The sequence below is a fragment of the Dermacentor andersoni genome, chromosome 1, assembly GCF_023375885.2.
Source record: "Dermacentor andersoni chromosome 1, qqDerAnde1_hic_scaffold, whole genome shotgun sequence".
Lineage (NCBI taxonomy): Eukaryota > Metazoa > Arthropoda > Arachnida > Ixodida > Ixodidae > Dermacentor > Dermacentor andersoni.
The window spans coordinates 182,757,397-182,780,787 of NC_092814.1; the positions used below are offsets into that span (position 1 = coordinate 182,757,397).

General features: G+C 51.6%; 1 protein-coding gene across 1 annotated transcript in view; it reads right to left on the minus strand.

Moving 5' to 3' along the window:
* Nucleotides 1-23,391, minus strand: part of ftz-f1 (ftz transcription factor 1) — a 347,537-nt gene that overhangs the window by 122,723 nt on the left and 201,423 nt on the right. The window contains exon 2 of the mRNA XM_050195198.2: nt 22,902-23,213. Coding sequence (XP_050051155.1) covers nt 22,902-23,213 — 312 coding nt within the window. The remainder of the gene's footprint in view (nt 1-22,901; nt 23,214-23,391) is intronic.

Genomic DNA, 23,391 nt, shown 5'->3' on the forward strand with positions numbered 1-23,391 from the left:
CAAAAAAGAAAGCAGTTCACTAAAACGGACAGCAGAAGGATATCGCACGTCTCTTGCGGTGCACACGACATGCTTCACCTGCAAGGAAGGGGTAAGGCTTGCAGACACGGACACAAGAGAAGTGGATCTTCTCTTGTGTCCGTATCTGCACGCCTTACCCCTTCTTTGCATTATGAATCCTTACCAACTAGCTCAGCTTTATGTCGCTCTAATGCTTCACCTTCTCTGAAACAACGCGAAATGTATGAACTGCAGGCGCCAACTTTGTGCGTGCGTTTGTTTGTTTTAAGCTGATCCTCTCTGCACGCAATGACAAGATGGGGAAAGTGCCGTTCGAAACTTTTGTTGCAAGTCCATATGCTCACGAGTACGCAACGCTGACGTACCTCGTGACACACGTTTAATGGCCACAAATACTGCCTCTGCGACACCACAAATCCCACACGCAACAGAATTTTTGTCGCACTGGTTCATTACAGTTTACAGTCGGCGATTCATGAACGATTGGAGTTGCTCTCGTTTTTCTCGATGGGGAGCCAAAACCTACACGAGCTACGAGCGAACACATAACGTAAACGGAAAGTGTTGTGGAGGGGTTGGGGGGCGGTGCATATAAATAAACAAAAATACGCAGCCTAAAAAAAAAAAACACGTTGGAAATTTACTGACTGCTTATTTAATAGGTAAGCTGTTGAAATTCTACTCTTCCGAGCTTTTCGTCATGTTTAGGTAACGAAGGCAGCACAGACTGAGATGCTTTAAGGACGCAGCAACTGCTCAAGCGCTCGCGAAAGGATAACATCAACTATTTAAATGGTAAAGAGACCTCGTCAATCGATCAAACATTCCAGTGTAGGCCTCCCTATGCGACGAGCTAAGCAGCGAACGTGCAACTTGGACACCAGCCTACCTTCGCAGCATCTCAGCGGGGACTTGGTTTGTCATGACCGCCATCATCGTTATACGCCGGCAGCACCTGTGCATTGCGCAGCCAACGTTCGGCTGCGCAGCGAGGCAGGCGGGCAGGAAGTCTGCAGCTGCTCCAGATTAACCCTACCCACACCTGGTCCACGCTCGATGTCACGTCGATTCGACCGGGCGCCGGCATGCCTGCCGCGCGCGAGCACGCACATACAAGCCACGCAGGGACGACGACGACGGGGGGTGCGGGGGGCGGGGGGGCGAAACCGGTCCGGCGGCCGGCCGCTGGCCCGTCTATCAATTAGCGCCGCGCGTGGGAGTTGCGCCTCGCGGACCCCCGCATCGACACACAGGCACGACAGCGAAAGGGCGAAGGCGCGAAATTACGACCACCGATAGATGGAAGGAGAACGCACAGCGGGCGCAACACACCAGCAAAGGAAGCACCGCGCTCATGCGCATGCGATACAGTATTACAAACACCTACAAGCTGCGCGCAGACACGGTGCGGGGGGGGGGGGGGGGGGGGGGGGTGGCGCCTATTTTTCACCCGCCAGTCTGGGACACACCGCGCCAGGCACGCATCGACGACCGGTGATTAATCGAGCCTCCGCCAGCGCGGCAGCCGACACGTCGTCGTCCACGGGAAACGACGCGCCTCCGCGTTCGGAGCCAGCCGGAACAATGTTGCGCGGCGCTGGATCGGCGGCCGGCGGGGGCTGCTAGCAGAGCAGGCAGCCAAGGGGCGCCTGTTCAAAAATTCACCGCGCAGCGCGCGCGTTACACGCCGCACCGGGCGGCGGTAAAGGCGGCGGTACCACGCCCCGACGACGCGACGGCCACGCCCGCGCCACGGCTTCGACGACTCGTCCCCGTGAACGCGCGCGATGCGCCACAAAGAGCGAAGGGGAGAGGGCAAGGAACCAGCGTCACAGCGGCGAGTCAACCGCAACCACGTCGCCCGGAAACCAGCTCCGCGAGAAACTTTCTGGACGAACAGGGCGCGGCGCCGTCCGCTCTACGCGGAAGTGAAATACTTGACGGCATACACTACAAATCGAATGGGCAAGAGCTTTAAGTTCAGGCAGAACTAACTAAGCCGTTGAATTTCCCCGTCCGGTATCAGCAAGCGAGACTGGTCGCGGCTACTGGATAGGGACTCATCGGCGCTATAAGGGGGCCGTTTAACACTTCGAGGCCGGACTAACTGAGGCACTAGCACGCGAGCAAGGCGTTCACGTTTCGCGGTAGTGAATCATTGAGGAATAGTTTAATGTTTGTTTTAACGCATGAAAGCCTGTTCAGATAAAGACTTGCACATCGGCATATAAATTTATCCACTGGCGCCGGACGCTCGTCGACTTCACCTATCCACCTCGCTTTCTCTCTCACCATCAAAGACACGTACTTTGCCAGTGAAAGTCTACTGTAAATACATTAAGCTCGGAAAATTCACGAACGATTTCAGCGGTTCTCGGCGCTGGAAATTCAAAGGCGATAGCGACGAATAAAAATGTGTGAGAGAATAAATAAATAGCTGTAGGAACTGGTCGTCAAAAGCGTAAGTTACAGAAACAGTTCAGCGCACCGGTGATTTCACTCGTTTCCCATTGAAGCGACAAAGCAAAAGCAAATTCCACTAACCAAGCTTGAACATGCGCTGTCAGAAGCAAACTTACAAATGAAGCGCGTTATGTCGTAACGCTAGGAAACAGATGAGCCTCCAGAAAGTCAAGTGGATAAACCAGAACGTACTAGATCGTTGCTCGATTACATCTCCTTCGTCAATTTTGTGAAACAAAGAATAATAGAGAAGACAGGAACATATTTATTCCTGACGACCGGAGCGGAAAGCCAGAAAAAAAAAGAAACAAAGAAACGTGTAGGGGATCGCTAACAAGACAATCAGGCGCATCGCTAAACCCCCCCCCCCCCCCCCCCCCCCCCGAGCAGCTGCGTGTTCTAGCCAACATGCGGCAGCCGTATTCACTGCGCAAAATCTCCCTCTGCTGTGGCCGGAAGCGCAGACAGGTCAACAACAAAGCACGGCGCTTACAGCAACGAGACAGCCAGTGCACTTTGCGAAACTGCACAGGTGCGAGAACCTCGCGAACGAACCTGCTTCGCCGGAGAAGCTGCTCTCGTTCACCTCGTGAGCGGCAGCGCCGCAGCGTGCTTAAAGCTATGCGATGCTTCTGCACGTAAGCAGTGTATAGAGACTGAATATCAGGCAGCCAATGCGGTAAACACGATATCGTCAACTGCCAAACAACGGCGGGTCCCCGTCTGACCTTTCGGTTACAAGCGCCCACAGATACAATCCGATGTGTCGTTAAGCTGTCCTATCAAAGTGATGATAGATTTTGTGATGAAACCCGTCTTTTTATGGCATGTTTGATACAATTCGGGCAGGCGACCACGGCAGGTTGCTTAGAACGCCATGGCAACGACTAATAAAAAAAAATAACGAATTGAAAGAAAAAATAAAAAGCTCCGAAAGTGAAAATGACCTCTCTTCGATTTCAAGCTGATGCATGCTGGGTGTTGCCTACGGCAAGAGCGGTCGGTGCAGCGAGGAACGCTGCGGAAGCCAGCGGGGCAACATCCATCTAAACAGGAGGTATTCTGAGCTCACAGGGCGCGCACGCGACCACACCTGTTGACAAGCCGCTCGCGCAACGCTCCTGGAGACACAGAGGTCGACGGCCCTACTTTAGGCAGTCGCCGGAACGCTGGGAATGCAAAATGAGCTCCGATACAGCCTGAACAGTGTTTACACAATGCCTAACTGTTGAATATCGACCGCAGGGCGTGCCGATTCGCTTTGACACCCAACGAATGCGCTGGGAACCTCGACTTGGCAGTGAAGCCAGCCAGAATTTCGGCGCGAGAGTCTTCCCAATTCATACTCAAACGGAATATCAACGCAGTCTAGAAATTGTTAGGCCACGTACAACTTGTACAACTCCTTTATGCGCTGGGTATATTCTTTTCAGCAACGCTATAAGACTTGCACGATATACAGACAAATACCTATAACAAAATTACCGGTTTCTCCATCGTATTCCTTTCTTTACCTTAAGAAGCGCAGAAGTTTCTAAAAAGGGTAGCTTGGCTCTTGGTAATCTTACTAAGGACACGCACAGCGTGCGCATAACAGGAAACACCTGTCACGCGGCCATAGACAAACGGAAAACGCACGAAACAGTATTTACCGTTGCGGGCCCAAATCTACAGACGAGGACCAATTCTTCTCGTCAGTCAATTGCAACTAAACAAAGCGCCTTGTATTGCCTTATTGTGGCGCTATGCGATCGTTGAGAACCGAAGACTGGCCTCTTGCAAGTTGCTCGAGTAACATAGCGCAGTTGGACTTTCGTTGAGTGCGCCAGATGCTCGTAATCTATGTACAACAATCTCCATTTACACGTGGGCTTTGAATGTCGGCTTTCACAGCTGCGGAGTGCCTCAGTAGATAGGTACAGAGGGGCGAATTAACGTACCTAGAACACGCATGATTTCCACAAGAAATAGAGATCGTTTTGTTTTCGGTGTTAAGACACCGATGCGACTCGATAAGTTTCCGACGAGCACTACGCAAAAGTACGTTCGATTTCACGTTTTCGAGACCTCGCGTAAATTAGCGTCGTCGATGTATCGGCTGTTCGGTGTAATCGGTGTAATGTCAGCAGTTGCGAATTCAGAGGCGGCCGGTATGGTACAATAACAAATTACGCAGAGGAAACACCACGAGGGAAGTCTCACGGAGAAACTGGCTCCCGTCCAGCAGCAAACGAACACGTTTGTACAAAATGCGCAAAGTATAACCGATAGCGTCGCTTATAAATAGATGACCGCGTGTGATTAAAAGACGCTTCGGACGCCCGCCGGCCACAAAGAGAAAAAGGGAAACACCAAGCAAACTGCTGGCAACATGCGCTGCGAAAGAGAGAGAGAGAGAGAGAGAGAGAAAGAGAGAGACACGCTCGAAAAGCAAGACCAAAGGCTCGAGTTAACTGGAACTGCGGAGCTAGGGTATTAGACGGTGCATGTGATACTTGACAGTTACACAAAAGACTCGCCGTGAACCCGACGTGCGAAACACGTCTTCAGAAGTACTGACCAGCGGCGAGTGAATAAACGATTGTGCTCTCGAAGCACGAAAGGGGGATGGGGGCACACGTTTTTAATGCAAAGCGCGCCCGCCGTCACACTGCTACACATTGCCTCATTGTTCACCACCCATGGGCCGAGATGGGCTGCGAGGGAAGCAGGGGGAGGAAGTGGAAAAGTGTGGCGAGGAGGGTAGAGCGGGCGCAATTACACGCGCGTGAAAACGGCGATGCGTTCGGCACCTTCTTCCCAAGGGGGAGGAGTAGACGTGGGGGGGGGGGGGGGGGGCGCAGCCACCCTTCGTTACGAGGCAGTGGCAACAGCACGAGACCACGACGACGACGACGGAACAAAAGGCGAACGCGGAACGCTACAACAATGAGCCAGCGGTCAATGAATTGATCGACTGCCGAAGCGTTTGCGGGAGATATTTATCAGGAACGGAAACAATATCGTAATGACAAAATGCGCGGGTTTACAACGTCGACAGGCCGAAGACTAATGGCACGCGCGAGAATAACCGAACGGCACCGAGGAAACACGCAAGCCTGCAGGGCGGCTGGTGCAGCGTTCGCTTCTTTGCACCACGCTCGTCCCGCGCATTTTCTGCCGATTGTTCTGCGGGTAGGCTTAGGGTTTCGCGCGATATCAGCTGATCGAAAACCACATGTCAGTACATAAACATGTAACGCTTCTTCGCACTGAGCACAGCGCAGAACTTTCCTGTAGTACAGGCTCATTTGTACTAGCCACGGTATGGCCTGCCTATAGCGCTCTTGTGCATGCTGTTGAGGACGAAGGACTTGGGTTTGACACCCGACGTAAACGGTGCAATGCAAAAAGGCTCTCGTGTAGCGCGCTTTGAGTGTACGCTCATAAGTTGTAAAAAAAAAAAATTAATCTGAAGCACCTAGCTATCGTGTATCTCAACTCCACCAATCAGTCAATTAGGCTCGTTGGCGAAATGAAGCGAGCGAGCCACAATCTACAACGACAATTGCCAGTGTGCACCCGATGTGTACAACACTTAAAAAAAAAAAAAGAAGTCAGGGAGAGGGGTGCGAACGTTACAACCCAACAGTACTCGATTTTTCTCAGCGAAAGGGAAGTGGCACAGATAGGATAATATAATAGATAGATAGCATCAATGTCTCATTTTCAAACATACTCAAAAGTCACTAGGTTGAGTCAGTGGTTCATTTAGAAAGCATTGTAGTCATGGCTTGTCGAAAAACTACCAGCTAGCTCCGACAAGACCTTGTCCAAATCACACGACGTGTCGAAGGGTTAACGCGGGAACCTCAAAGCCACGTTTCGTTTATGCTTCATTTCTGGCTTATACCCCAACCTAACTGTAGTACAGATTTTTGGTATACAGTTTCTGGTATTCCAGAGGTGTACTTCACTAATCCAGCTTAATATTCCTTTCAGCTGTCACTTTACGGGTGTAAACAGTGACATTGCCACCTGTGTATTATTAAATTTGTGGTGGAAACGAGCAGACGTCCTCAAACAAGGGAATTCCAAAAGGCGTTCCTACAGATACACGTGTGTTGTGTATTTAGGGCGGGGTTTTTCACCCGTATAGCCAATACTAAATATATGACACTACACTTTTTAGTTCTTTTCGTGATCTGTTCCTCTTACAATAACGGGCCTTGAGTCTTTTAGGGCTGGCCAGCACTACCAAATAGACAACGCCTGCGCCGCGTTTTACCAATATCTCTCTTGGAGTAGCAATGCCAGGCCGGTCGTTAAGCTAACCAGATATCATTAAACATTTCTCTCTCTCCCATACGAGCATAGGCGGAAAACCCAAGATTTTTATCTTAACTCACGATCATACTCGTCACTGAGCGAGCGGCATTTTTTTTTCGACGTGAAAAGCATCAAGGGCAAGCAGAAAGCGTTCCCTATGACACAAAACTTTTCCAGCGCGGTTGAGCCATCGAATCGAAAGCCAGCCAGGGAAGTCCCGTTTTCGCCCGCTCTCGAGATCGGCCTCACCGGCGAGCAACAACAGCGCTCTCTCGCCCTGTGACGTAACCTGCTCCACGCGTCCGCCTGTTCCTCCGCCATCCAGGAGAGAGGGGGCGGGTGGCTACATCAGCAGCAGCGGCAGGTTCGTTCCAGTCTCCTGCACTTGACGGTCGGACGGCACATTATTTCCACACTTGGCCCACTTCGGCGCCGGCCTGCCCCACTCGCCGCCGCTGCCTACCCGCTGAGCGCCGCGCAGCGCCGGCCGGATAGCACGAACGACGGCGCCTCGCCGCCACTGCTGGCGGCAGCGCTCGAGCGAGAGCTGGGTGAGGGGGGAGGGAGAAGGCGCTTTCCAGCGCTCCTCTCTCGGCGGTTCCCGTCGACGCAACGCCGCCGGAGCTCACGTAACACCGCTGCGCCACGTAACTTTCGCCCCCCTTTCGGGAAGCGGGCAGCGCGCAGTTTCCTCGTCTTCGCCCGCCGCTACGAAAGAGAAGTCGCTCAGGAAGGCGGACCTCCGGCGTTCTCGGAAAGGCATTTTTTTTTTCTGGACTTTTGTAGCTGCGCTTTGCGCGGGCCCGGCGTTTGTGAGGCCACGGAGAGCCTCGTGGCGTACTCCGGCGTCTGCCACTGCATCTAAAAGCTTCTGTTATCGCGAGAATCTAAAGAGCTAACCGTTCCGAATGGAAGAGCCGTGTCTGTGACGGGGCGTTCAAGGTTTCTACGAGCCACTCGTGGGCTCATTTCAGAAAATCATTGCGCGCCTGTAGAGTTAGATACAACGTATATTGCAGCAGAGGCTGATAACCTCGTCCAGCACTCCAGGGGAGGCGCGATGTTGTGCTCTTTTCAAAGGTTGCACATCAAGCTGGAAATATTGTACTACAGAGGGCGATGCGAGCACGCGAGACATACATCGAAGTCTGCCAGCTATTTGCTGCCGTGGCCACGAAATTATTCGCAGTAAACGGCCGCAGATTACCGGCAACGAACAGCACGATTGAAACGATGGAAAGCAGTACGAAAGACGAAGCTCCGTCAGCCGACCATCTTGCCCCACAACCACCCTCACCCAATTTAAGTGTATACAAATATAACAACCCTTCAACTGCCTCGCCCTGTGGAAGAGAGCTTGCGGAGTTCGGCGAGCCGGCAGCGCACAAGTTGCGTGGGTTGGGAAAGGAGGAAAAGGCGGCTTAACTGTCTTGAACCCGAGGGCGCCGCACGCAAGGCCGGCGGGGCGAATTGCGCGTTCCCATTCATCACGACGTAAGCTTGCGGCTAGGTAAGCCAGGACGGCGTACATATGCATAGGCCCTATTGACAAATCAAGACAACGCACCGCGGGGGGAGGGGGCGAAGAAAAACAGTAAAACAGGCTCAGGGGTACAAAAGGAACGCCAGTGATCGCCCCAGAGAGTCGCGCGCATACCCACAGTGGGCCGCAATCGCCGCATACATACAACAAGCATGCGCACGCGGTGGAGACGGTGCGCGCGCGCGAGCGTCTACGGTGCGCGCCGTACAAACGCACGCTCCCGACAGCGCGCAATCTAAGCGGGCCATCGTGGAGCGCACGCGCTTCGCAGTCGCAACGTCGCCTCATCCGGCCTTCGCCGCCGTCTTTACCGAATCCCAATGCTCGTCGCCGCCTCCGGTGGGCCGCTCGGCAACCGAGCAAAGCGTGCGCATTTGCCACAGCATATCGCCCGCCGAACGTTCCAGGCGACGCAAGGGCAGCATGGACGAGGCACGATAGATGTCGCGAAATTTAGGAAAATTTAAGATGTTGCTCTTCGCTCATGTACGTGTCAGAAGATCGATGGACCCGGACATGTTTCACTTAAGAGGAAGCTTTAGCTCGGGCCCAACTCCGAAGCGGCCTATTCAAATACATGTAAAAACGCAAAAACGTTTTTCTGAGATAACCCCTGGACCGATTTTAATGAAATTTGTTGCATTTGAGAGGGAAAGTGAAATTCTAGTGACTGTTGGTCGCGGAATTTCTATTTAGGTCCTGAATTTTGTTAAAAAGATTTTCAAAAATTCGAAAGTTTGAAAGAAATAGAAGCATGAAGTTTACAAATTCATAACTCTGCATCAAGAGCAGAAATCGCGGTTCTGTAAACGGCATCCATTCGACCATTGAAAGCGGACAAATTTCATATGTCATTTTATATCTTACGTGAATTTGTTACGTTGTTTACAAAGGTTCTGCAAAAGCTGTATTTCCATATTAAAAATTTTTTTTAGATTCATGTATAGCATATCAATTTTGTCCGCTTTAGATTTACTATTAGATGCAATTCAAAGAATTGTATTATCGTTTTTCGTTTTAAAGTTACAGAGTTGTAAACTTGATAGTTTCCTTTTTTGAAAATTTGCGATATTTGTCAAATTTTAATAAAAAGTGAAGGATCTAAATCAAAAATTCGAAACCAACAGTCACTAGATTTTCAGTTTTTCGTTTAAAACCAACAAACCTCGTCAAATTTGGTGCAGTGGTTGCCGAGAAAAACGAATTCTCCTTTTACATGTATTTAGATAGGAGCACCCGAGCTAAAGCTTCCTCTTAAGTATCGCAATTGACACATACCGGTAATTTTTTTTTTTAATGGAACATTATAAATTGAAAATGTAAGCGCACATTCGCGTTTCTACGTTAACCAGTGCGTGCGTGTGCTGGCGTGATTAGATCCTGAAAGTCGAGTTTCTGGGTCACAGGCATGCTTTGTTGGCGGATATAGAGCGACGGAACGTTGCATTCTTGAGTAATTACGTGTCCATGCGGGCACGTGATTGATGTGTATACCTTTCCTTATTTTCGTGTGTCATGCGTTGCTATATATTTCGTACACTTCCGAAAATAACCGTAGTTGTGTAAATCAGCGCATGTGCGTGTCGACTTCTCGTACCGTCCTCGTCGATTCGCGCTACTATTCGTTCACTATGAATCAGAATAAACTAGCCCACCACCAAGCCTTAACGTGTAAGAGATAACTCATAATCCTTTTTCCCTGCACATTTCAATTTACGCGGTTGTGAGCTTGGGGGCAGTTCTAAAGTGTACACCTTTCAGACAACATTATGGACTGCCAAAATGCGATCGACCTTTCCTGCTATAGTCATCAATACATTCGCGACTCCTTTACATTTTCTCAAAGTGGAGAAAAAAGCAAAGAATAAAAAAAGAAGAAATCGAGTCAGGCTGGCATATCCCTTAACCTCTGCTCTCCGTGACTCACTCACTGCCGAGACAATCGCAGCCGTTCAGCAGACGGCGTCGTTTCTCCCGCATTGCGTGGCTGAGCAGGCGGAGGCCTGGTGCTATGAATTATGAAAAGGGATGCAATCGCCCGGGCTTTGGAACCGGACGGAAGCGTCGGCAAATGGGCCTACAATGCACGCTCAATTGCATCGGGTCCGGTTCGAACGTATCGGCCACCGAGCGTTGCGAGGGCGTACGCCCCGAGACCCGATAAGCATCGCTTAGAAGCTCGAGGGGCCACAGGGGGAATCCAGTACTTCATCAATGTTCGCTGATGGTTCGTGAATATAAGATAGGCGAGAGATAAGGAGCGAGAAGCGGGACCCAGAAAACGGAACGCGCAGAATGCGCCTCGCGACGCAATCCGTCGCATACGCTTTGCCTTTTGAACTTTCACTGACTTAACCCGTAGTGATATCGGCCACTGGGCGCGCTCTGCTAGATCTGTGCCATATTCACGAAAACTTCTAACGTATAAGAATTGCGCGAAAGGACAGAGGTGTTGGGACAGCTACAACAGCCGGCCAATGGTCAACAGCACTTACAAATGCAAAGCTTTGTACATTCAGTCCCTGCTCCGCAGCATTTCTCCCCCTCATAACTCGCGACTAGTCGCAGACAATACACACGAATAACCCGAAACTTTAGTTTTTCGTTCAGCCGTATACGAAAATGAACGCCGACGCTTTCGACGATATGTCTTGCTGACACATTCAATCCGATCGATGATTTCGTTTACGGTTTTCATGTTCCGACTTACAGTTTACACATCTTGTACTTGGTGCACGTTATGGCCATAAACCTTACATATTTTAAGTGACGGGTCCATCGGGCCACCACTGACGCTATTTGCCAGCACTAATAGAGCTAATCGCATTGTACAATAGCTTGCCAGTATCACGAAGGCTGTTGCGATAATTACTTGGTGTTCCCAAATGTGCAAGCGTACTTCTTTAACGCTCATCTTAAAGGTGAACCGCAACAAAATCATGGGCCACGTAAAAAGCCTAGTTTCAGATACAGCGGGGATATAGAACTGCTTCAGTGCAAAACCAAAAAGGGGGCACACACAGCGCGTCCGTGGAATCGTAAATAACCGAAAGGCAAGAAATCAGGTGCGCATACTATAATGAGACGGACAGGTGCCGTTTACTACGCCACCGCTAAAATGCATAGAAAGAAGCAAACAGGCAGCATGTATGATTCAAACTCCAAACATAACGAGCGCTAAGCAGGCACTGCAAGGGTTTTTGATACACGTTGACGTTGCGAATAGTAGGAAGTGTGCTTCGAAAGCTTCCAAATAAGGCAATGTAATACCTGTCGGTGACAAGAAAATTTACTGAAATAACAGTGGTGCCTCCAGGTTGTTCGGCTGCGGAGATGTGATGAAACTCAACCAACTGCAATGAGGGCTTCGGCATGAGGAGGGACTGCGTTAAGGATCGGACGCGCACTTCCTGTTCACACACTTGGAGTCATGCGGACTGAGCAGCAAGGGTTAGCGCTGTCACGCCTATACAGAGGTGCTTCTCAATGCTTAAGCAGGCGTGCAGCCAAAGGCGACCGTCCTCCTGCACTTGTGAACTGCGAGTTGCCTCGAATTATCAACGCAATATCGCTTCGATGCCAAATATTGTCGCGCCGAAATGCTGGAAGACGGAGGCCGCCCGTAAAACAGCGGCAGCGCCGACGCGAACCAGGCGCGCCCCAAGAGTTGACATTTCACTTGCAAGGGACGCGGCGATTAATGAACGCGCGCCGCCAGGCGGAATGGGGGCCGCCAGCAGCCGCCGACGGAGCAGCGGACGCCCGCACAACACGGCGGCGAAGTCGGTCGGGCCGAGCAATCCGGGCCACGAAACGGGACCAGCGCCAAGGGACCCGCTACCCAAGTTCAAGAGTGGAGAGCAGCCGCATTCACCGTCGGTCCCAACGCACGGCGACACGGCTACGGCGTCTCGCCCGGCGTAGAAAAAAGGCCGGTGCCGCCCGGTGTGTGAGCGTACCCCCGCTCCTGCACTCGGGCAGCAACAACACGCCGCGCGAGAAAGCCGGCCAGAGGTGGGGAAAGGAGCGTCGCCGGAAGGAAGTGCAAGGAAGGGAAAGTGCGCGCTCTTTCCCGCTGCACTGCGCGGGCCAGCAGCGGAACAGCGCAAAGTAACGGGACCCGTCCCTGTGGGTCGCGTCCGAGAATAGGAGAATGGGATTGGGTGATTAAAAAAAAAAAGTAGTATCAATGATAATAGTAATAATAATAATAATAATAATAATAATAATAATAATAATAATAATAATAATAATAATAATAAAAGGCACGCGCCGCGCTCTGATTAGCGAGTAAACGTCTCTCCGTTACGGTGCAGCGACACGTGAGTGGCTTGTAATAGTGTATCAACACACGAGTACATCTGATACTGTAACTGCTTTAGCGTTGACTGGGGGGCCCGACGGTGACCAGCTGAGGGCAGCAGTCGCGAGAGACGAGGCCGGACACGCAAGCTCTGCACGACAGGTTGCTCAATGCTGTCACTATCTGCGGCCGAGTCCGCACAGAGACAACTGCAGCAAGATCAGGGAAGGCCGAGAGAAAGACTCCTTCACGGGAACGAGAGAGAAGCAGCTGGGGAGCACAACAAATGGCGCAACCAATTTGGGAAACTACACGCTTCAGGTCGTCGAAACCATACGAACATCCACGCACACGCGCGCGCACTAGAGTCCTTCGCCTCCTGTCCAGTTTATCGTTGTCACCTACAATCATCGAGCGAAAGTGATCTCGACGTATTACAACTGCGACTGAACAAAATACCCGTACGACAGTGACGACTGCGCCCCGCGTGAAGAAATCTGCGACGGATATCTTGAACTACGAAGTGCTTAAAATATTAAAGGAACAAGTGACCATACCAAAGGACTAGTCAGGCTGATCGCAAGGAGGTGCTCTTAGTCGGGAAGCGTACTTGCTGTAGTCTTCAGCGAGATGGCGGGCACGTAGTGAGTGACGGCGCTCGTGCTGCTGCTCGTGTTGAGGGCACGAGGGGCAGCAGCTGGGTCCGCGACTCGCTCGCGCTTCCTCCCGTGTCTGGTACCCTTTTCGCGGAGCACTTGGCTCTACTGGAATGAGACGGCACTTTCGGCGGCGCGTCGGCTTAGCGAAAGCGCACGAATACGAAACCGCTTCTACCCTGCTTCTGTGCGATCAGCTGTCGCAAATGTATCTGGGTGTTTCGATGAGGCACTGCGCTCCATTCGTGCTGCAAAATGTGGAACGGTAGAGGGACGGCGCGTGCAGTGGTTCGCTGCAGAAACAGTGACTGTCATATTAAGGAATGGAACAAATCTGTGTGACCAATTCCATGGACTGCTGCTGCATAAGGACTGCCTGTGTTGCCCGCCACCCTTCGCGATGCACGGCTCTCCTCGAGGATAAAAAAAAAAAAAAAAATCACCCTTCTGTCAGCGTTGCATCGCTAATCTCCAAAGAAAGGATTTCAACTCCAGAACGTTGGGTCGTTACACAGTGGGAGTAGCACCGCTTCCTGGCAAAGTATACTCTCGCACTTTATCTACACACAACCACCGCAACTCACACGTAAACTTACGCGCGCTATGTCGCCCACGTGTTAAGAATAACTGAATGGGCTCACTATCAATGCGCCGAAGCATGGGTGACGGCGACTACACCGACTACACACGAATATTCGAAGCTGAACGTTTCGTAGCAGTCCACAGTGACTAAACTAATGAACAGATAATACGTATTTGCTACAGGCTACTGCAAAGTGCACATCTCCGCTCCAAGCCTTATTGTGTGCAGCAAGAACAAATCTATCGCAACTGAGCACACCCGCGAGTTACAGGCAGAAAATAAAACATCAGATAGTGACCGCACCGAGGAACTTAACAGTCAGAAACATGACAAGTGGCAGCTTCAAAGCGATTGCCAAATAAAGAACGAAGAGCAAAACACACTGATCCTGATTCAACTCATAAGCCGAAAGACTAGGACAACTTGGCATACATTTCTAGCTTCACTTTTAGTACAAGCACCGCATACGCTCCTCGCGCTGTTGGATAAGGCGTAATGAGCACGGAAATTGTCTGCGTCCTCTGAAGCTCTGACCAAAGCTTTGCGTCGTCCACCCAATCACCGTCTACGATATCCGCCGAAACAGAGCTTTGCTGAGCCACACCGGGCGTCATGCACATCCATTGTAAACGCCAAGGCAAGCAATGGACGCGTCACCACGTGATCAAACATGGCGGCGTCCGCGAGATCTCCGTGAAAATGTCAATATGCTACGCGCCGCATGCCGCTCAGTACTCGCTACGGCTATGAAGGCGCGACCAAGACATGTCGCTCGGCTTTGTCTAAGGATCCTCTGACGTAAATGAATTCTCTTTGGACACAATAACGAAATCAGTCAAACTGTGACAGCAAGGAGCTTCTAGAGCATCCGGCAGGCCACCGTCTTCAAAACTGCAGCGTCACGATTTTTTTTTTTATACGAAGCTTCAACCACCGCCTTCCAGCAAAACTCATGCACAGTGCAACTAATGCGATAATTACATAAATATAGATAAAATTCGGAGGCCATAGTTTGGACCGAGCTGCTTCATTTGGCGCCGGAGGGGGGGCGGGGCTATTCGTCGTTGGGTCCGACACCACGTTGAACCCCACCAAAAGAGAAATCCGATATGGAATTAGCCATTATATAGTTATAACAGCCCCACTTGCTTTTACAACAAGTTCGTTTCTAAGCCCGGCGAGATACAGACGAAGTCAAACCGTCATTGCGCTCCAGACAAGTTGTATACGCGAGACACAGATTAATATGTACGCAACTAGATGAGGGCACGAGCGAGAACAGGCGCAAAGGTAACGAGCCTGGTTACGGGAGTGCATGGTCGAACCATGCACCGTAAATGACCTCATCGGCGGCGGCCTTTGTTGACAGGCAGAGACGCGCGATCGTGCGTCACCATCACAGGACCCCAAAAGTCAATATAGAGCCGCAGTTATCGCAAAGCACCCAAAAGCAGTGACCCTCTTTGCGAGGACTTGGCCTGTGGAGGGCGCTATTAACTATTTAATCCAGTGGTCGAACAGGAAGAATGCTTTCAGCGAGCCAAACTTTAGGTTTAAACGATTAAGACAGACGACACTGAGGCTCTGGGGGCAAAGTAAGCTACGCTTCTTGTTCGACCAATGGTACACCGTCGAGCTACGCAAAAGGCAGTGAACACAACAATGCATCCACCGCAAGGAACAGATAAATTTGTAACGAACCGGGTAAAAATTTGGGCACCGGGAAAGTGGAACTAGCGCTGGCGACGCCGTATTCAGCTTATTTTTTTGGTCACATATATTACGTTCTTAACATCCCTTGTCCGCGGCGCCATATTGGGAGCTGCCAATACATGTGTTACGGCCACAGCACACAAGTTACACGTTCATGCGTCAAATTTCGTGCGCCTTTTCTATCCGCTCGATGCTCATTACCGATAACCAGAGTGTGAACCAATCGGCTTCCAAAGGAGTGGCGTCACGACAACGCGGCTGTTACTACCGGCTCGGTTTTCAAAGAGGAGCACAAATACACGGCTGAGTGTAGAACTTATGCGTGACCTTTAATATTCGTACCAAACCATAAACACTGCTGCCAGGTATAGAAGCGTCTTCCCGTAAACAGTCGAGCGCAACGTTAACGCTGGCGAATCGACTTGGTCCACATTGCTTCGTTCGCGATCCATCGGCGCGACATGGCGCAGGCGAGCCTCCCTCATCGAAGGCAGCCGACGTCAAAGCAGGCCCTCGCGTTGTGTGGCCGCCGGCAAACCGCCGTCTCCGGCTCGACACGCCCGCCGGTGAGTGACAGGCCGCGAGTTTGCTGCGGTCCCAAGGGCCGCGCGCCTCGGGTGCGCGGGGGGACACGCGCGGGACGCAGCTGGCTCGGTCAGCGCGTCGGAGAGAGAAGGGGCGAAAGAAGAGAACCTGTTTCCCGGCTGGGCGGTTACGCAAGCGCGGACATAGCGCAGCAGCTCGCCGCTGCTTCCAGGAGCAAGCCGAACGAAAACGCGCGCACGGGAACAAAACGAACGAGCGTGTGTGTCCGCGCGCGAGAACACAAGGGGAGCGGAACCGCACAGGCTTCGGAGACAGGGCGACGCAGTGAGAGGAAACGTGCAAGAAAGACGGTCAGAGAGAACGATCTCAAAACGACGGACCCACGCTGGAGCAGCGCTGCGAGGACCACCTAACCAAGTTGGCCGCAAACGCGCCGCTTCGGCGAACGCAAATTCTGCAGCGCGCCTAAATGTGCGTTACTCCCCAAAGTGCCAAGCTGGCGCACTCGTCCAGCATCGATGGCAAAACGGAGCCATACGCCTGTCTCCAGTGACGGGAAATTTGCCCATCGCGATCTTTCGGGGCTAGACACACTGAACACATTTGTTTTCCCCATTTCCACATGGACGCGCCGTCGCCCCTGGCAAGCGTCGCTTCTAAAAAAACGAGCCGCAAATGCGTTCCATGTGCTCGCCGCGAAAGCCAACGCACTGCGGCATGCATACTTGTGGCGCCACACGTCTGTAAGCGGTCAAGATTTGGATAGCATTATAGGCGGACTTTGTGTGTCACTATACTACGATTCCCTGGTACGGATATTTTCGCTGGCCGGCAACGGCCTGATAGTTTTGTTCCTTTGCCAACGAGGTGACCCAGCAGCCCAAGTTGCCGGGTAATGAGCACTGCTATAGGACGAGCGCCGGGTGCCAGTTTAAGAGCCCAGCGTATACCTTCCAATTATCCATCGGTACATGCACCGATCGGCAAATCGCTTCGTGTCAGAACACATAGGTCCGCTTTGAAGATGAGAGAAGCTCAATGCATCGGAGCTGCAAGAAAGCGAGAGATAACTTCAAAAGGACGATCAAGAATGACCTCGGAAGCTTCCCGAGCAGAACACGATATCCTCAATGTTTTCGTGGCGGCGCGACCCGAGCGCGAGGACGCAAAGCTAGAAGCGACCATTCGATCCCGCGGCCCACGCTTGTTTGGGGGCCAAACTAGGGCGAGTCCCACGAGAAAAGCGACAGCTCGACCTGGTGCCGCACCGCTTAGCGCACGCTCGCCGAGAAGCCGACCGACAACGGTGCTTGTGTTTCTGGCGCAACTCGACGTGCGACAACAGACACAGCGGACAGAAACGGTTTGGGCGCGCTCAATAAGACGGAGTCGCAATGCTGCGCGATGCGCAGAACCAAAGTATTGGGTTCTCTCGTATGCATACGGCTGATATATATATATATATATAGCGTACGCTTATTTTCGTTGCACAATTTCTAAAGAACTACATAATGCCACATATGCGAAGAAAGGGCGACGAGTATACGATGACGGTGATTTCACCCGGGTTCCTGATATCATAAGGTAGACTTAGGCGTAAGCTTCAACAATGGACATCCTTTTATCACTGTGGAGAGAGAGAGAAAGCAAGGACAGGAAAGGCAAGGAGGTCAACCAGAAGAGCATCCGGTTTGCTACCCTACACTGGGGGTGGTGGAAAGGGGAATAGAAAGAGGAAAAAAAGGAGAGAGTGAGCACTGAGTGCGTGTGGGCGGGACCCTATAAACGGTATCTTAAACCGGTGCACCTCAGTATTGTACTAATGCACGATTCGCTTTTCGTGCCAGTGATGGGTGTGGCCACGGTCCGAGTATCTTTGACTCGGTGAACGGTCTTAAGTCCAGTCGGTGCAAAGTTTCCCGCAGAGAGAGGCGTTGTACATCGTAGCGGGGGCAGGTACACAATAGGTGCTCGATGTGTGCACTGTAGAATAATATGGCACGGCAATGCTTTGCTATATATAGGCGCTCTATACGGCGCAATAAATGGTTCCAAACGGAAATACCGGGACCTGATGGCACAATTTTCCGATTGATATAAGCTTAAATAAAATTCACTGTAAATACCTTTCTTCGTACCTTTTCCTTCTCTTTAAGCACATTCTATTCTCCGCTTATATTAAGCTGCACACACCCTTTTGGCAGAGATCGTGTCCATCAAAATAAAATTAAAAAAAAGAATTCATGAAAAAGGACGTTTTTCAGGAGCGCCATGTGTTCGATCTGCGTGTCGCATTTTGGCAACAACTGATGAAGTGGCGAGCTATGAAGCGTCAATGAATACTTTTCCCAAACGAGGCCAATAAACCATTCCAAAAGGCACCTCGAATGAAAAAGCAAAAATCTTAAGAGTTAAAACGAGGCTACAATACTCGAAACACTCAAGGCTAAGGGGGGATTTCAATGGCTATTTACGCGTTACATAGGTCCCAATGAGTTTGTGAAATTTGTCCCTGAAAGAATTACACAATAGGCTGCCGCGCGCCAGTTGCACGCAGTTCAGAATGGCACATAAACAAGAACACCGTTAAAAGAAGTACCGGTACACGATGCCGAGTATACAGATATTACACCGACTGTTCTGACCGTTGGCCTAATGGTCTTGCACTTTAACTACATATGGCAAGTCAGCGCAAAGATACGCACAAACAAAGCGCTCGTCCTTGTCTGCCCGCCACTTCGCTTTAAGCTATGCCATACACAAGAGGCTACTGTTGTCTGTTTGCTCGCCCTCTGACTGTATATAGCTTCTCCATTTGCATGGAGCAGTGGAAAGAGATGCTTAACGGCGCCGTTTTACCTTGCCACGGGCAAGGGTCATGCAGTGTGGACCGGCAAGCACTATTGTCACGTGTCACACATGGTTACGTGCTTTTTTTTTTTCACTCTCCTCCTTGTCCAAGGCTAAAAGATAACGTCGTTTAATTATTCGACCACAGCCGCCAAATACGCAACAGCAGCACGACGGGTTGCAAGGTTGAACATGCGAACAACAAGGGGGCACGCGCTATAGCATATCATAGGCTAAGAGTAAGCCCATATCATACCACAGCCTTGCCACTTTTGCAGTGCCTCATTTATTGCGGCGCAGGAGAAAGCTCCTGGGCAAAATAAGCCAACAAACAGCTTCTTTATATAATCGGATACAATTTAAGTCTGCAGTGAAGCCCCGCCCACACCCTCATAACCGTCAACCACTGTTCCTCCGGCCGCGAGGCTGTAAATAGTTCGTACTTCAAACTTTCCCTCCTTACCTAAATAATACCGTAACCACAAAAATAAAATTATAGGCGCGTAATTCCATACGTTTTCCCTCGCCTATTATAGTGGAATGGCGAAAGTGAAATGAATTGAAATGAAATAAAACGCTTGCTTCGCTGCAACTATTTATTGTCCAGTTTCACTTCAGTTGGCATTGAAGTTTCATGAGTAAAACAGATTCAGCAACGAAATGAACTGTACCGCGGACTTTTGAAGAGATAAATTCTCAGACTGCATACACTTTGTCCATGTCTGTTGAACACCTCATCGCTACCGCCGCTGAAGACTTCAAGAACAGCGGACGCTCCGGAGGTATCAAGTACGACGCCATTTTGAAAACGCCGCATGACGATGAATTCGTTTGCTTCTGTGATTGGATAGCGGAGTAAGACAACCCCGCGCGGTCCGTGTGCCTTGGCTGCCAACTGCTGTTTTTATAAGTTGTATCCTATACTATAATGTACCCATAAAAACTGTCATTACTTGTGCAACTTTATAGCTAATGACACCCACAAGAAGCGCATCAGAACACACACGGAGGGGTGCAATCATTACAGAGTTTTGGGAGGGGGCGCAAGGCGCAACCCAAGCGTCGAGAGGCGCAAACTACGTGGTAGGCCCTGCGTATACGGCCCGCTGTTTACCATGGCGCTCGGCGGCTTGCGTCCCCTAATCTAAAACTCTCTATTAAAGTCAACGAAACATTGACAAGTGTAAGCGAAATTGCGACAGCGCGAAGCATTTGGAATTGGAAGATGAAAACCAAATGACAATATTGAAGCTTGGTGGTATAGGTCACCCATTGACTTTCGAGGGGACCACATCCTATCATCGGCGAGAAGCAGGGGGTGCATAGATTATACAAAGCGGGCCAGTGATAAAATTACGATGCCAGAAAAGTGAATTAGTAAGGGGTTCCTAGTCCCTTTTAACGCAGGGCAGGCGTTTTAGGAACTTTCGAGCGCTAGGTGGCGACACGGGGCCCTGCGCGAGGCGGCGGTAGCGACGCTAATGTGAGCGCGCATACGTTAAAACAAAAAAAAAAAAAGGGGGGGGGGAGGGGAAACCCGGAATATAAAAACAAGATATATGTCGGAGAATTACCTCCAAGGAGCGCAAAATATAATCGAAAGAATTGATTAAGAAAAGTAATCTATAGCCTCCAGACCTCTCCAAACTAATCGCTTAAAAGCTTTGGTCGCTGGCGCAGCAAAGTTCGCGCTTGGAAGGCAGCTCATGAAAACGACAGTGTGAACCCTTTCTATCTGTCTCCGCCAGAATCTGTCCCTCGCGTAGTACACGCGTGAAATATTTGCCCGAGCAGCGTTGCAAACAATACCACATTTTGGCATAATAGTACTCGGCTCAGCAAATGCTGTCCTGTGCCTCATTCGCGCGTCACCCTGTTACGCGCGACGAAAACCGACAAGTAACCCACCTCACGGAGGGCAGCTTGACGGAAATTGTAAAATTTAACCTTTCCAAATACAATCGCGTGCGTATACAGCAGACTCTGCAATGATTCCCGCAAGAGGAGCGCCGAACTCTAAGCGGTTGACAATTTTCACGATAACGTAACAATGCAGCGCCTTGAAAACGATAGCCCTTCTCCGCACCAATTACAACCACGCTGGAATCGCTTAAGCTCGCACCAAACCTCATGCAGTCCACGTTCGCCGCAACTGCCGGCGTCGCTTCGACCGTGCGGCGTGAACCAAATTCGCCGGCGGCGCCTAACAAACGACGTGGGGCCACGCACGGACCGCGCGAGGAGCAGCGGCGAATGAATGCGGGACGCAGAAGACGCCGCGGGTCGGCCGATAAGGCGCCGTCCTCCGCGAGCACGTGGCCCCGGCGGGGGAGCCTGCTGCCACCTAGCACCTGCCCGTTAACTATCCGCACGGTGGCGGCCCCGAGACAGGATTTTTTAAAAAGGCGGCGCGCGTGGTTGAGGTGAAGTCAGCAGCGCGAGCCACTGCGAACTGATGCCAATGCGAACGATTTCCTTACCGCAGGAGCCGCGCCACTAAAAAAAAAAAAGCAATATGTTTTTTTTTTTACTTCTTAAAGTGGGCTCAAGCAGTGCCTCAGAATTCAGCGTTTCGACAATTCGGTTAACTACATGCGCTTGAATCTTAATCTAGCCTCGAAAAAAAAAAAAAAAGGAAACATCGATACGAGATTACGTCCCTAAGTAGCCACCAAATGTAGGTCATCCCTGTCTCAACTAATCGGCGATCGACAAAAATCCACGATATTCTCATATCGACTCATTGTACTGCCGGCCAGTTTAGATACGATTTTAGACTGAGCTCATCCTGTACCACACAGCCGCTTTCGCCAAAGAAAGGTCAGACGCAGCGGAGGAGTGGCACAATGTGTGAAAGAGCCTTTCGCGAACATTGGACGACTACGACTAACAAACGGTCGCTGTAAGCTCCGCATTCTTGCTTCTACATCGAATTGGACTCCAGTCACTGCCATCGCTACAAGGCACTCGGGGAACCGCATCCGGCACCGCCCGACACTTGCGACCCCCGGGTCCGTAGCAAAAACACGGAGTAAAAAAGCAGTTGCGTGGCCCTCGCCGCGCCGCCCGGAAGTGGGTCAAGGGAGGGACGAAAAGAGGCCACGTCCGCGCTTAGGTCGCGCCAAGAGGGCTCTGGGCCCGAGCCCTGGCCAGTACGAGTGAAAGGGAGCGATCGATGGGTGCCAACGAGGGAAAGCGGAACGCTGCGCGCCAGCGCCCTCTGGGTCTCCGCGCCGCCAGGTTTGAATAGCGGCGACCGCACACATGCGTCTGCAAGGTGTGCAGCCGACGAAGCAGAGACGAGCTACGCGCGATCATGAGCGCTGCAATTCGTGACAGGCAACACTTCGTCTTGGATTCGGAATGGAAAAGGAGGGGTTATCGCAAAGAACGACGCGAGAATTGGTACCGCGGGGGAGGGATCGTAAGCCGGAATTGCTGTGTTCTCCGGAAAAAGACCTTCGGCAAAGCGTACCTAACTGATGAGGCAGCGCTGACATGAGTACATCATAGAAATGGTACTCTAGACAGACCTACAATTTTCTAGCGCGAAGAATGCACTAATAAACGCGCAAAAAAAGAGCGTTTCGCAACTGTCAAACAGGTTGTTCCCTCGCTACGCCATTCCGACCATTGCCGGTTAGTGAGGCACTGTCGCTGCTGGACCCACCTTCGTGATCTGCTAGTCGCACACATCCCCCATGAAGACGGCAGGTGCGCTGAGTAAGCCTGTCTCGCGCGAAACTGGTTTCCTCCGGCGTGGGCCCGCCGTCATGCGACGGTAGGCCGCCAGCGCGAAGCACACACACACACAGCGAATCTCAGCCGGTCGTGGCGCGCACACGCACGGCCGCTCCGGGCGACCATGAGCAACGCGCTACGGCGGCAGATTCGCGGCAAGAGTTGCGGACTCACCTTCGAGTTTCATGCCGACGTCGAGGCACTTCTGGAAGCGACAGAAGGGGCATCGCTTGCGCTGCGACTTGTCGATGTGGCAGCTGCGGTCAGCCACGCACGTGTAGACCTTTTTGTTCTGCACAGTGCGTTTGAAGAAACCCTTGCACGATTCGCATGTGAGCAGGCCGTAGTGGTAGCCGGACACTTTGTCGCCGCACACGGGGCACAGTTCCTCGATGCCCTCCTTGGTGTCGGGAGCGTCCGGGTAGCCATCGGCAGCTCCGTGCTGCGGCGGCTGGGGCGGCGGGCCCGAGGAGCTCAGCACGGCGCCTGGAGGAGAGTAGAAGAACGGAGAGCCGTCCATGAACGGGGACATCATCTTGGCGGCGGTTGAGTCGCGAGCGCGCGAAAATAATCCAAAGCGGTAGGCGTCCAGCGGTGGTGGGGTCGCGCCCGCAAATCCCGGACGCGGACACAACTTTCGGAAACTGGCGCGCACGGGATGATC